The sequence below is a fragment of the Monodon monoceros genome, unplaced genomic scaffold (genome assembly GCF_005190385.1).
Source record: "Monodon monoceros isolate NGI ecotype Baffin Bay Population unplaced genomic scaffold, NGI_Narwhal_1 Super_Scaffold_20, whole genome shotgun sequence".
NCBI classification, from domain to species: domain Eukaryota; kingdom Metazoa; phylum Chordata; class Mammalia; order Artiodactyla; family Monodontidae; genus Monodon; species Monodon monoceros.
This window is the reverse complement of record NW_021703777.1, coordinates 23,217,460-23,229,197: the sequence shown is the minus strand read 5'-3', so window position 1 is coordinate 23,229,197 and position 11,738 is coordinate 23,217,460. Positions and strand designations below refer to the sequence as shown.

At 36.2% G+C, this 11,738-nt stretch overlaps 1 protein-coding gene across 1 annotated transcript in view; it reads right to left on the bottom strand.

Moving 5' to 3' along the window:
• Positions 1-6,933: 6,933 nt before the first annotated feature.
• The window catches only part of USP38 (ubiquitin specific peptidase 38), a 34,583-nt gene continuing 29,778 nt past the window's right edge, over positions 6,934-11,738 (bottom strand). The window contains exon 10 of the mRNA XM_029235921.1: positions 6,934-8,164. Coding sequence (XP_029091754.1) covers positions 8,003-8,164 — 162 coding nt within the window. The 3' untranslated portion in view covers positions 6,934-8,002. The remainder of the gene's footprint in view (positions 8,165-11,738) is intronic.

The following is an 11,738-nucleotide window of genomic DNA, read 5'->3' as shown; positions in this document are numbered from 1 at the left end:
ACTAAAGAGAAACAGTAGTTCTCTAGTCAGCCTTCAGTCAGACCTTATAACATATGCAAGAGGCAGAGGAAAGTACAAGGGTTAGGAATATGGGAGAAAGAAAAGACCTAATATGACAATCAAATAAAGCTGCATGAAAGCAATGGAGATGCTAATTACTGAGGAATAAAATGATCCTTAGCAATCCTTAGTATTAGCTTATTGAAAAGGGTCAGTTAGATGAGTTTTTGAATGAAGTGTCTCATTATTCTGGTTCCAAATCTTCCATAGGTATAAATACTTTAAATTCAGCAAATAAGAAGAGCGATCAAGATGGCATAGTAGTAGGACATGGAGGTCACCTCCTCCCAAAAATACATCAAAAATATATCAACATGTGGGACTATTCTCACAGAACATCTACTGCATGCTAGCAGACCTCAGACTTCCAAAAGGGCAAGAAAATCTCCATGTAACCAGGTTGGACAAAAGACAAAGAAAAAAAAAAAAAAAGGAATCAGGATGGGACCTGTGGCCCTGGGAGTGGGCTGTGAAAAAGGAAAGGTTCCTGCACCCTGGGAAGTCCTCTCACTGGTGGGGAGATCAGCCTGGATGGAGGAGGAGCTTTGGAGCCTCGGAGGAGAGTGTAGCAACCTGTTTTTGGGAGGCAAAATGGAGAGAGACGAGCAGATTGTCAGTGCTGCTGCCCTGTGATCCCCAGACTGATGCGTGTCTGCTTGTGCAGACAGGGGCTGGGTGCTGAAGCTCAGGCTTCAGAGGTCAGGCCCAGGGAGAGGACTGGGCTCGGCTGTGAGGAGACAGCCTGAAAGGGCTGGAGTGTGATGTGGCTGTAACCGAGCGTGCAAGCTGACGAATCCTTGGCCTGCCATAGAGGTGAGGCGCCATTGCTGGGGGGCGGGCGAGGGGAGGGCCCGGCCCTACCATAGGAGACTCTTCCCCCATGTGCGCTCTCTCAGGTGACAGGACACTGCTGTCACGAGCCCTGCGGGTGGGTGTGAGCTGCTGCCACCAATGCACACCACTGCTGAAATATCAGGGAGCAGGTGCCAACTGCTACCTCTGCTGTTGCAGGCTCTGGAGCACGTGTGAGCTGCCACCACTGAGAGATCCGGGAGTGTGTGCCAGCCGTTGCCACCACTGTTGTGGGATCTAGGAGCATGCACAAGCCTCTGCTGTTGAGATCTGGGAGTGCATACTGGCCACCACTGCCCTGTTGAGGGCTCTGGGAGGGTGCAGGAGCCACCACATCTGTGTATCCCCTATCAAGGGGATAACAGCCAGCACACGCTGAGGAAAAAGGTGGCAGGCATCCATACTAAAAAGAGCCCTTGCGCCAAAAATAATAAACCTACACAAGGTGCACAGGGACATTCCCACGTATAAATAGCTTTCCAAGACCACAGTAGATAACTGTTTCTCCTAAACTCAGAGTAAGAGAAATACAAGTAAAATGAAGAAGCAGAGGAACCACTCCCACTTAAAAGACCAAGAGAATTCCCCTGAAAGAACAACGAAAGAGACCTCTTCAGTCTAATAGACACCAAGTTTAAAGAGGAGATAATGAAAATACTGAAGGAATTAGAAAGGCTGTTGACAGAAATGCAGATTACTTTAAAAAGGAACTAGAAAATAGGAGGAGGAGCCAAGGAAAATTAGAAAATTCATTTGCAGAGGCAAAAGCTGAACTAAAGGTGATGAACAGCAGTAAGAATGAAGTAAGAATGAAGAATGAGTAAATGATCTGGAAGACAGAATAATGGAAATCACCCAGTCAGAACAGCGGACACAAAGCCAAATGAAAAGAAATGAAAGCAGTATGAGAGACCTATGGGATAATTAAAAGCCTGCCAATCTATGCATAATAGGGATTCCAGAAGGAGAAGAAGTAGAAAAGGGGATTGAAAATGTATTTGAAGAAATTATGGCTGAAAACTTCTCAAACTTAAAGAAGGAAACAGATATCCAGGTACAGGAAGCACAGGGTTCCAAAGAAGATGAACCCAAACAGATGTACACCAAGACATATTATAATTAAAATGGCAAATGTTAAAGATAAAGAAAGGATTCTAAAGGCAGCAAGAGAAAAACAAAGTTAATTACAAGGGAACCCCCATAGGGCTATCAGCTGATTTTTCTACAGAAATGTTACAGGCCAGAAGAGAATGGCAAAATATATTCAAAGTCTTGAAAGGGAAAAATCTGCAACCGAGAATACTCCACCCAGCAAGATTACCGTTTAAAATAGAAAGACATAAGGAATTTCTTAGAAAAGCAAAAACTAAAAGAATACAGCAATACTAAACCTATCCTAAAAGAAATATTGAAAGGATTTCTCTAAATAGAAAAGAGGCAAGAAGCTATAGGAAAGAGGAAATCACGATAGGAAAGTAAATCACTTAAATGAGCCAGTATACAGATTAAAAAGAAAAAAAAAATCTATTTGTGAAAGTGATGATAACCACAAGGAACAGCAAAAGGATGAACATGAAGCTGTAAAAGAGGACATCAAAATCACAAAATGTGGGGGAGGAGAGAAAGAAAATTTAGATTCTTTCTTTTGTTTTAATTTTAAAGAATGCATTTGAGCCTATATGACTACCAGTCTAAGGCAAAGTAGATGTAGGAAGGGGTTAACATACTTGAAAAACAGGGTAACCAAAACAAATCAAAAACATACAATAAAGTCACAAACACCAAAGAGAAGAGAACATAATGCAAAAAAAAAAAAATCAAATCACAAAAGGAAAAGCAGAAAAGAAAAAGGGACAAGGAAGAAATATAAAAACAACAGGAAAACAAGGTTTAAAATAGTAATAAATACATATCAATAATTACCTTAAATGTCAATGGACTAAATGATCCAATCAAAAGACATAAGAGTGGCAGATTGGATAAAAAAACAAGAGCCTATAATATGCTGCCTACAAGAGAGTCACTTTAGGGCAAAGGACACACATAGATTGAAAGTAAGGGGATGGAAAAAGATATTTCACGCAAACATAAATGACAAGAAAGTAGGGGTCGCAATGCTCATATCAGACAAAATAGACTTTAAAACAAAGGCCATAAAGAAAGATAAGGACACTATAACATGATAAAAGTATCAATACAGGAAGAGGATTTTACACAACCAGTGGTATTCATCCCATGTTCACAAGTATGGTTCAACATATGCAAATCAATCAATGTGATACATCACATCAACAAAAGACAAAAACCACACAATCATCTCAACAGATGCAGAAAAAACATTTGATAAAATTCTACATCCATTCATGATAAAAACTCTTATTAAAGTAGATATAGAAGGAACATATCTCAACATAATAAAAGCTATTTATGACAAACCCAGAGCCAATATAACACTCAACGGTGAAAAGGTGAAAGCCTTCCCACTAAAATCAACACAACATGATAAAGATGCCCACTCTCACCACTTTTATTCAACATACTACTGAAGTCCTAGCCACAGCACTCAGGCAAGAAAAATAAATAAAAGGTATCCAAATTGGAAGGGAAGAGGTAAAACTGTCATTACATGCAGATGACATGATACTATATATAGAAAACCCTCAAGATTCCACACAAAAACTACTAGAACTGATAAACAAATTCAGCAAGGTAGCAGGATACAAGATTAATATACAGAAATCAGTTGCATTTCTTTACACTAACAATGAAATATCAGAAAGGGAATGTAAAAAAAAGACTACCTTTTATAATTGCACCAAAAAAAAAAAAAAGTACTTAGGAATAAAACTGGCTAAGAAGGCAAAAGACTTAAATGCTGAGAACTATGAAACATTAATAAAGGAAACTAAAGGTGATTCAAAGAAATGGAAAGGTATCCCATGCTCTTGGATTGGAAGAATTAATATTGTTAAATGGCCATACTACCCAAAACAATCTACAGATTTAATGAGATCCCTAACAAATTACCCATGACATTTTTCACAGAACTAGAATAATCCTAAAGTTTGTATGGTACCATAAAAGACCCAGAATTGCCAAAGCAATCCTGAGGAAAAAGAACGAAGATGGAGGCGTAACCCTCCCAGACCTCAGATAATACTATAAAGCTACAGTAATCACAGCAGCATGGTACTGGCACAAAAACAGACATACAGATACACGGGACAGAATAGCGAGCCCCAAAATAAACCCACACCTATGGACAATTAATCTTAGACAAAGGAGGCAAGAATATACAATAGGAAAAAAGACAGTCTCTTCAGCAAGGGGTGCTGGGAAAGCTGGACAGCCACATGTAAATCAGTGAAGTTAGAACACACCCCGACACTATGCATAAAAATAGACTCAAACGGCTTAAAGACTTAAACATAAGACATGACACCATAAAACTCCTAGAAGAGATAATAAGCAAAACATTCTCTGACAGAAATTGTACCAATGTTTTCTTAGGTCAGTCTCCCAAGGCAATAGAAATAAAAACGAAAATAAACAAATGAGATCTAATGAAACTTACAAAGGAAACCATAAACAAAATGAAAAGACAACCTACAGAATGGAAGAAAATATTTGCAAACAATGTGACCGACAAGGGCTTAATTTCCAAAATATACAAACAGCTCATACAACCAATAACAAAAAAACAACTCAATAGAAAAATGGCCAGAAGACCTAAATAGACATTTCTTCAAAGACACACAGATAACCAATAGGCACATGAAAAGATGCTCGACATCACTAATTATTAGACAAATGCAAATCAAAACTACAGTTAGGTACCAACTCACACCAGTCAGAATGGCCATCACTAAAAACTCTACAAATAACAAATGCTGGAGAGACTGTAGAGAAAAGGGAACCCTCCTACACTGTTGGTGGGAATGTAAGTTGGTGCAGCCACTTTGGAAAACAGTATGAAGGTTCCTCAAAAAGCTAAAAATAGAATTACCATATGATCTAGCAATCCCACTCCTGGGCATATATCCAGACAAAACTATAATTCAAAAAGATACATGCACCCCTATGTTCATAGCAGCACTATTCACAACAGCCAAGACATGGAAACAATGTAAATGTCCATCAACAAATGAATGGATAAAGAAGATGTGGTACATATACACAATGGAATACTACTCAGCCATACAAAAGAATGAAATAATGCCATTTGCAGCAACATGGATGGAACTATAGATTACCATACTAAGTGAAATAAGTCAGAAAGAGAAAGACAATATATCATTTATACATGGAATCTAAAATATGACAGAAAGGAACATATCTACAAAACAGAAACAGACACACAGACATAGAGAACAGACTTGCGGTTGCAAAGGTGGAGGAGGGGCATGGGAGGGATGGACTGGGAGTTTGGGGTTAGCAGATACAAACTATAACATATAGAAGGGATAAACAACAAGGTCCTACTGTATAGCACAGGGAACTGTATTCAATATTCTGAGCTAAGCCAAAATGGAAAAGAATATAATAAAGAATGTATATATATGTATAATTGAATCACTTTGCTGTACAACAGAAATTAGCACAGCATTGTAAATCAACTACACTTCAATTAAAAAAATTCACATACAGAGTGAAGTAAGAGAAAAACTAATACCATATGCTAACACATATATATGGAATCTAAAAAAAAAAAATGGTTCTGTTGAACCTAGGGGCAGGACAGGAATAAAGACACAGACGTAGAGAATGGACTTGAGGACACGGGGAAGGGGAAGGATAAGCTGGGACAAAGTGAGAGAGTGGCATGGACGTATATACACTACCAAATGTAAAATAGTTAGCTAGTGGGAAGCAGCCACATAGCACAGGGAGATCAGCTTCATGCTTTGTGTCCACCTAGAGGGGTGGGAGGGAGACCAAGAAGGAGGAGATATGGGGATATATGTATATGTATAGTTGATTCACTCTGCTATACAGCAGAAACTAACACACCATTGTAAAGCAGTTATACTCCAATAAAAATGTTAAAAAAAAAGGAAAAAAATTAACAATTTTCTCTAAAATAAATAAATAAAAGTTCAGCAAATAATTAATGTTACTGTATTTTTAATCTTAAAAGGAAATCTTTAATTTCCAGTCTTTGGTAGTGGTATGAAGTTATCTAAATATGCTCAGTATTATTATATAACTAGAGTTTCATCTTTCTCTTATCATTTTGAAAATTCAATATGTATTACCTTGACACATAAAAATCTTTGAATGACTTGCTATTTTCATAGATAAAACTTTGTGTAGGTCTAATTGTCTTTATGGAAGTTTCTAGTAGAAGCAGCTGAGCCCACTATCAACCCACCAAGTAGTAAATGACTTTACCAATTTCAATAGATGCTAAGACTGATATAATCTGACTATAAATCATTATCTAGCCAGTGGATAACCGAACGCATAGCTTAGACATTCATTATTAGAACAATAGGAAGTCCAGAGGAAAGACAGTTGATAAAAAAAACTTTCTGGTTCAGTGATTTGTAGGGAAGAGAAATCTCAATTCTGCAAAAGAATTTCCAGTTTTTAACTAATCCAATCAGTTTTCCTAATCTTCCTGGTAACTAGAAACAGGTTAGGAGTGGGAAGTAGTAGAATGAAGATGAGGAGTTCTGTTTTTAACCACTGCCATTAAAAGCTTGGGAAAAAGATAAACCCCAAATCACCAAAGAACATTCTTTCCTTAAAATGTTTTCAAAATAAATATGTGACCAATCTTCAGAACAATGTACACCATGGATAAGTTAAAACTTTTAGGAAAGGGGACAATTGGGATAACTTCTAAATACTGTATAATCAAGACCCAGGAGAAGTGACTTGTTTCCAGTTTCCTGGCAAAAGAAAATGTGGGACCATAGGGGCTGACATTTCGACATTTTATCTGAAACTGTGAAACAGAAACAACTGTGCAAAACGCATGACTCAAACGTGAAAAAACAAAAACCCCCACAAATGTATAACTCTAAAAATATGTGATCAATGTTTAATATTCTGAGGATTAAGTAACAAAATCGAAAAAATTTTTTTACTTGACTAGGTTGATTTCCTCTGAATTCTTCTAAGAGTTAAAAACAAACTATTACACTTATTGATTTAGAACCATCAGATTTTACTTCAGGAAAATCTAATACCTTTCAAAAGGTTATAATTTTAACATTAGCACAAAAAATTACTTCCTAACATTTCATTTGTAAAAAACTTTTCCGCAGCCAAAGATTCCTATTTTTGAATTACAGTACTGCAAGGCACATACAGAACTCACCTCCTTCAAAACACACAGAAGATATACTCCCTGAAATAGAATTTTTAAAATCCTCAAACAATTAGAAACACTACAAAGTTAGCAATTTTTAGGTAAAAATGTGGCTCCTACAGGATCATGCACCTTTCTTAAAATCAATTCAGCACATATGTATAAATAATCCTTTTTTAAAACATTTGTACTTGAAATGTAGATACAGTGATGCTGAAGACAGCACTGAACAAACCTGAAAAGTACTACAGCTCGATAAAGTTTATGTTATTGCCTTCATGAGAGACTATATCATCTCTAGTATTCTCAAAGACTTGAATTTAATAATGGGGTAACTACACAGGAAATAAAAGATTTTCTTTCTTTCCTTACTAACAATATTTCCTTCACCTCTAACACCAATTCTTTTATAAAGGATGCTAAATGAAATCTATCTTTTGTTCAGTAAAACTGAGGACAGGACCATTTAGTTGCCTCTACTAAATTTAATGCAGCTTAATTAGGGACCAGGTACATATTTGCCTCTGAAAATTTTTGGTCAAGCATGTCTAACCATAAAAGAAAATGGAATTTTAAGAGGTAGATTTTTTCCCAATGATGCATTTTGTTAATAAACATTTTGTCAACAAAATAAAAACAAGCACTATGTTTTCTTGTATAACGGTCTAATGAAAAGAAAAATAAAAGATAGATATGATATTTGTTATAGTCTGACATTTAAACAGTCATAGTATTGGATGTTTTGTGACCAGTGCATTTTGGACTCTCTCAGTATCAAAATACGAGTCTGCCAACTGTATTAAACCCTCCTCCACCCCCACCACCAGTTGGTCCACAGCTTCCTGGTGGATCATTGTCGTCAAATCCATTGGGCCGAAATGAACAGGATGCAGATGCAGCTTGTAGGGCCCGGGCTCGAGCATTCAGCTCTTGTTCCTAAAATTAAAAATTGTTTTTATGAAATTAAAATTCTAAATACAGTGGATGGGTATCACCTACACAAATATTTTTAAATTGCCTTAATCCTTAATAAGCATCCTTCAAATCTCAGTAACTTTAAAAATATTGATTACACTAATCTTTACCAAATCTTACTAAAGTCGAGTACCTAATCACAGATGGAGCGAACAAGGTAGAGAGCAAAATCCTAGTATAACTCTACAGGATGACAGATCCTAAAGGCCATTCTCTTTCCGTACCCGCCTTTACAGAAGATGAAACTGAAGCTCCACAGTCTTAAAATTTCTCTACAGAAATATCACAATTCTTTCAACACTCATCACCATATACAAGAATGGATTTCTTTTCTAATACACAGAACACAGAATTCAAAGGTTACATTTTCTGTCAAGTGGAGCTATTTTGGAAGTGGGTGATTACAGTAAAAGGTATAAATAATGAAAGAAGCCTGAATTTTTTTCCTACCCTTTCCTCAGAATATTTCTCAGTAAATAACAGCTCAAAAACACTGCTAAGGAAAAGGAGCCTGTCTCCTTACAGTATTACTTAAAACTTCCCCTACCAGATTATTAGAGCTTTTATAAGGAACCATATTCATCTATGTGCCTGACACATATTAAGTGCTCAGTAAATATTAATGATTTCAGACTAGAACACTATTAGGTACTTGGCCACGAAAGGAACAAATGTGAATAAGCACTTATTTATTTATTTATAAAGAAACTGCAAATTCATTTGGCAAGGTGTAGAGCTGGATTCTAAAACTGGCACAAACTCCTAGGAAGAAAATATTCTGATATATGTCCATGTTCCTGGGAAAGAGTCTATAACTTTCAAGTGAGGTCATCGGCGTCAACAAGGTCTAAAAGCCACTAGCAACAGCACAACCCTTAAATGGTTAGGTATAATCATCCTGAAGAACTTTCATAGTACAGTCAACGTTAATAACAAAAACTGTACTACTTTCAATTTTTCAACTAAAAGCCCAATTACTTTGCTCCTCCTGGCAAGGTAATTTTATTTTACAATTTCTAGCTAAATTTTCTTGGTTGACTATTCTATCCCCTTCATGAGATGCCCAATTTTTATTATGGAGAAAAAAATCCCAGGCTTAACCTGACATCAATCCCTCATATACGGACACCCTGTTTCTCAGTAAGCATACAGCGACTGCTGTATGATTCCCAATACACAAAATTATCAAGAACCACATATTTTTAGGGCTGAATGTGACCTAAGAAATCCTTATAGCAGAATGGCCTAATTAACCAGTCTCTGACAGGCCTTAGAAAGGCTTTTAAAACTTAATTTGCAGGATATTTCTCAAAAACATTTTTTTAATTAACTCTATCATTTACAACATTTATAACTGCTGGCTCCTCTGTATCATGTCCAACCACACAATATTTTTCAGGAGCTATAGTAATTTATTCTTCAATTTGTAAAATTAAAGTAAGAATTACATACATTTTACAGAGAGAAAATAAAAGCTGCAATGGATATATCAGAAACAGACACAAAAATAAGAAACAAAAATCCTCTATTATGGCTCTATAATCTATTAAGCTATCTAAACAAGCAATGAAAATATGACTCTGGATCTAAGAAACAATATCTGGTTTAGGATACAGATCATCTTCCCCAATGAAATAAATAAAACTGAGTAAATATGCAAGGCAGATTTCAAGAAGTTCTGCTCCCAAAAGATATGGCAAATTTTGCCTGGACTTTGTTAAAAAGTGACTTCTCACCAGAAACTATGTTGAAGGACCCACAAAATACAAAACTTAGTAACTCCACTGCTTCTGAGACACCTGAAACCTATATTATATTTTAAGATAGAGAGCTTCCCAAGAAAGAAATATTCCATTTTTACTTTCTTAGCTATTTATATAAATACATGGCTTGAATCTAAAAAAAAAGAAGAAAGAAAAAAGAAAAAAAAGGTTCTGAAGAACCCAGGGGCAGGATAGGAATAAAGATACAGACGTAGAGAATGGACTTGAGGACACGGGGAGGGGGAAGGGTAAGATGGGACGAAGTGAGAAAGTGGCATGGACAAATATACACTATCAAATGTAAAACAGATAGCTAGTGGGAAGTAGCTGCATGGCCCAGGGAGATCAGCTCGGTGCTTTGTGACCACCTAGAGGGGTGGGATAGGGAGGGTGGGAGGGAGGGAGATGCAAGAGGGAGGAGATATGGGGATATATGTAAATGTATAGCGAATTCACTTCGTTATAAAACAGAAACTAACACACCATTGTAAAGCAATTATGCTCCAATAAAGATGTTAAATAAATAAATACATAAATACATACATACATGGCTGAGGGAGAAAAATGTATTATATTCTGTTTTCAGAAGATAAGCTTAAACTATGGATAGAAGTAGGGGAAACTGCTTTTCATTTTATTTCTTTTAATACAGATGACAATATTAGGTAAATGTCACAAACTATGAATCTCAGTGCATATGTAATTTATATCCCAAATTTATATCAAGTATTAAAATTAATTCTTATTTCAGCAGTGGACTGTACATCTAGTGACAAAAAGGAGTTTTTGTCGCTTCGGGACAAAAACCTTTCAGTATACTTAGATCTCTCATTTAAATAAATCTGTAAACATTAAATTAATCCATCTTTTCTTTTCCTTTACACAGATATAATGTATACTCTTCTGTATGTGTGATGAAGAAAAAAATTAAGACAAACTCCCACCTTCTCCAAAGAAACAAAGGAAAGAAACTGAACACGAAAGGAGAGAACTGTCTGCAGCTGGTGTGGGACACATGGGGATAGGTGGTGCGACTCACACAGCTTTTCTCTCACTGGATCCTAACTGAAAGCATGATTTTGGTAGTCCAGACACTAAAATAATGGAGATACTCCTAACGGAAGTTGGGGAGAGAAATATATATGAAGAGATAAGCCCTTTCCAAAATTTACTTTAAGATCCACAATTCGCATTGCTCTCTTATGTGTCAGGCTATGATACAGAGTAGAAAATAGTTTATCAGACAGGATTTTTTTGCCTAGGCTTTTCACAACCACTAATCCTGCTAATACTATAGAAACAGCAAGAGTCTTTCTAACACTTGTAAATCTAGTTGTGACTTTACTCAACTCCACACCCTTATTTTTACTAAGATCTGATTAAGTTTTTTACAACTGTTTTATAAATAGGTATAATGCTGTTCTTAAAGCCAAAGTTATATCCTAGACATAGCAATCTATTACACAGCATTATTACTATGAAATGGGCACAAACTTTTAACTATACCCCAGGAATGAATGTAAAAACAAAACTGAGAATAAGAGCAAAAACATAACATACAGGTTCCACTTGTTCAAAACTAAGAAATGATAGCTGAAAACGGCTGTATACAAAAATCTCAACATCACACATTCTCACTGCCTGGCAATTATGAGAACATGTTCATCAGTACAGAAGAAACACTATAGTCTCCTAATACAAACTTAAGATGCCAGATGATTCAGTTACACAGTATGAGAAACATCACAATTCAAACCTTATCAATTAAAGTC